At 38.8% G+C, this 3232-nt stretch overlaps 1 protein-coding gene across 1 annotated transcript in view; it reads right to left on the bottom strand.

Annotated features, from left to right (window-relative positions):
- The window catches only part of LOC104706510 (transcription factor E2FB), a 4080-nt gene extending 854 nt beyond the window's left edge, over positions 1–3226 (bottom strand). The window contains exons 1-13 of the mRNA XM_010422708.1: positions 3021–3226; positions 2372–2534; positions 2136–2192; positions 1942–2027; positions 1774–1862; positions 1626–1680; positions 1200–1252; positions 1071–1121; positions 946–994; positions 786–851; positions 629–705; positions 269–539; positions 43–112 (exon numbers count right to left, since the gene is read on the bottom strand). Coding sequence (XP_010421010.1) covers positions 43–112; positions 269–539; positions 629–705; positions 786–851; positions 946–994; positions 1071–1121; positions 1200–1252; positions 1626–1680; positions 1774–1862; positions 1942–2027; positions 2136–2192; positions 2372–2534; positions 3021–3218 — 1285 coding nt within the window. The 5' untranslated portion in view covers positions 3219–3226. The remainder of the gene's footprint in view (positions 1–42; positions 113–268; positions 540–628; positions 706–785; positions 852–945; positions 995–1070; positions 1122–1199; positions 1253–1625; positions 1681–1773; positions 1863–1941; positions 2028–2135; positions 2193–2371; positions 2535–3020) is intronic.

Here is a 3232-nt window from a genome sequence, read left to right as displayed (position 1 = left end):
AGAGAAATTAGATAAAAAGCAGTGACAGAAGTTGAAGGATACATTCATCTGGCCACAAGTCTGTGATGCTGACTTCACCTACCTCTGATCGAAGCCAGTAATCTACACCCATCTGTGTAACATACAGACAAATAATGAATCAAGCCGAGCATATTTTTCTAGATATGATCTTTGTTTATTACTTTTCCTGGCTATATGAAGTTTCTGAACTGTGATGATTATGTATGTGGTGAAATATTTTAAAGCTGGGGAAGCAGTTGGGACTTACATCCAAATCTGGAGGAACAATCTTCATGATACCATCAACAAAGTCATGAGATTCGATGTCAGAGTAAACTCTTTGAGTATCATCAAGTTCCTGTATTTCCATCTTTCTTCCGGTGCTGTCCTCTTCCATTGGCATGGCTACATCATGGTTCTCAGGGAGACCAGATGTTGATGGAAGATTTGAGGGTTCATCAGGAATACTTGAAGGCTCAGCAGGAGCATTGGAACGTTCATCAGCGTGAGGAATGTCCTCAAAACTCTCTTCGAATTGACTGAAAAACCACAATATCACTGTCAGTCTCACCACTTTCATTGAACAGCTTTATCAATGGCAAGCAAAACTTTAGAGGACAGGGATTACCTGACTAGGTACACGTCTATTGGTCCCATTGTGCTTCTCAGAATTATTCTATATCTCCTCTGAGAATAACCACCAGCCTGATTAATGGCAGGATAAGAGGTGGAAATAGTTAGGGACTGTTCCTTGCTCATTTGGTTTTGTGTGCTATTAAGCTTACCTCATCAGGATCTGGCACCTCAAGAGTTGTTCCATGTGGTGCCTTCACAGCTATCAGCGTCTTATTCTACAATACGCGTGAGAAACGCCACAAAACATGTTTCCAAGTGAGAAGAATGCAAAGCAAAAATATACACGTAATTCCTAGAAGAAGACCAAACCTGGAAGCATGGTAGGTTTTTAATGTCGTCTTCGGTGACAAACAGTAACCTAAAATGTGAAGAGTCAGAACAAACAAATATGTTGTATCATACCTTTCGCCAGAAAAATAGCAGGAGAAGCTTACCTTTTGTTGTTTTCATCCTCACTCAAGCTTGTTAGTCTGTCTTGTGATTCTCTGCAAACAGGTCGATTGTCAACAAGACACAAAAACAGCAAAATAAGAAAAAGAAAGGAAAATGATCTATGATAATACCTGATTTGGTCATCTAGTTTTGCCTCCTCAACTGTGAGATTACGTACTTCATCCTGTACGAGGATCGAGGGTAACAATATGTCAAACGAAACTGGTAATGGGAATTTGTATAGACCGAATAATTTTTCAAACAGAGAACCAAAAAATAAATAAATCCAAATGAATGAGATCAAAAACAGTAACCAATTAATCACTTTATCAACATCTGTGTAATTAACTATGAGAAACATGAACAGAAGCACATCATTCAAATTTCAAAATGTGCTAGTAGAGGAGGGATACTGGATACCTAGTTACCCCTAAGTCTCAGGAAAAAGGAAATACAAGAACTACACGAATGTTCATAATACTGAGCACATTGCATAAAGGGGTTAGCAGTGAAACGTGTAACTGAAAGGTAAATGAATACATAGGCCTATTCTGTACCTGTAGGTTAGCTATGTTTTCAATTGTTTCTCCAGGTTTTGAGACATCGAGACCCCTAATACAGACAACAAAAAAACTCAGAGTATCATCACACATGAGGCATCAAATGGAAGAAATCCAGGATTTGACAGTCAGAAGACATGCTTACTTCCACTGAATCCTGTTCTTGAGCGTCTTCTCAATCAAACCTATTCCTTCTAACACATTGGTTATATCGTATATCCGTCTCTTTTGTACCTGCAACAACAGAAACACGCAGTTAAGATTTGACAGAAAGTAATACATCAAGAAGACATTTTAGAGTTTGAAGATCCACCTCTAAAGTATCAGCTGCGTTGTTTAAATCAAGAATACCATCCTCTGCTTGTTTTATCAAATTGATAAATTTCTTTGTCAAAAGACCTGAAGCAAATTGGATCACAAAAAACAAAAAAAAATAGCTTATTATTTGAAAGACCTGGAGTATAATAGATCATAAAAAGGCTTGGGTTTGTGGAAAAAAGTTATTACCTAGTGAACTATCATAACGACAAGTACCGGCCTGTGCAAAGTTACTTCCAGGAGAACCTGCCAACACAGAAGATCCTTGTCACTACATTGCAATGATATCACTCTTTCTTTCATTGCAACTAAACCAAAAAAAATAGAAGGTGTAGCTCAGATGAGCAGATAAGCAATATCTATCATTGGCCTACTAACCGTGTAGATAGATTAAAAAGGAAACAGAGCATTCGGGAGAAACTCACCTGCATTAGAACCAGAAGCTAGCGTTCCAGATTTATTAGACTTGGCAGACCTAGAAGTTTTTTTGGCCTTCCCTCCTTTACCTGACACAGGTGTTTGGAGAACACAGGTACTCAATTCATTGGGCTCAGCTATTTGGTTTACCGCATCTGTCTTACGCTTCAGCTGCCATTAAAGACACCAAAAAATCGTACAGTTCAAATACATCAACAAGGAAACAAAAAAAAAAAAAAAAAACATGAACAAATGAATTAACAGAAGCTGACACCACTAAAATAACACTCAATTATAGGAAAAAAAACTCCTATCAGCATCATACTGTCACTTCGCTGAAATCTAAAAGCACAAAAAGAGCCTAATTCACTAAAAGAGAAACATAAACAATGCATAAATCAGCTCTAAAATAGCAAGAACAGTAACACCAAATAAACCCTAGTTCAACAACTAAACTACTCAAAAGACAAACATAACTCGCAATGCTAATTCCATAAGACTACACAAAACCGCAATTTCACAGGCAGAGACAGATCGCAACACAATTCTTAGGCTACGATATCACCATCACAAATTTAATCAAACCTCAGAGAATCGAGAACACAGGGGGGGAATTATATAACCAAAATTGACACTAGGTGGTGAAGGGGGACTCACAGTAGATTTAATAACAATCGAGTCAGAGACGGCGTGATCAGCAGCAGCAGAAGGAGCAGCTCCTCCTCCAGCTAGACGAGTCTCCGCGGAATCAAAGCGGTGATACTCGCCGGGAGCAACTAACGGAGGCTTCATAGAAGCCAGAGAAGGATGATGCTGCCGCTTAGAAGGTGGGAATTGCTGAGGTTCCTCCGACATGAGGAACGAATCTC

The sequence above is a fragment of the Camelina sativa genome, chromosome 8 (genome assembly GCF_000633955.1).
Source record: "Camelina sativa cultivar DH55 chromosome 8, Cs, whole genome shotgun sequence".
Taxonomy (NCBI): domain Eukaryota; kingdom Viridiplantae; phylum Streptophyta; class Magnoliopsida; order Brassicales; family Brassicaceae; genus Camelina; species Camelina sativa.
The sequence above is the reverse complement of the archived record's forward strand: the minus strand, read 5'-3'. Positions and strand labels throughout refer to the sequence as shown.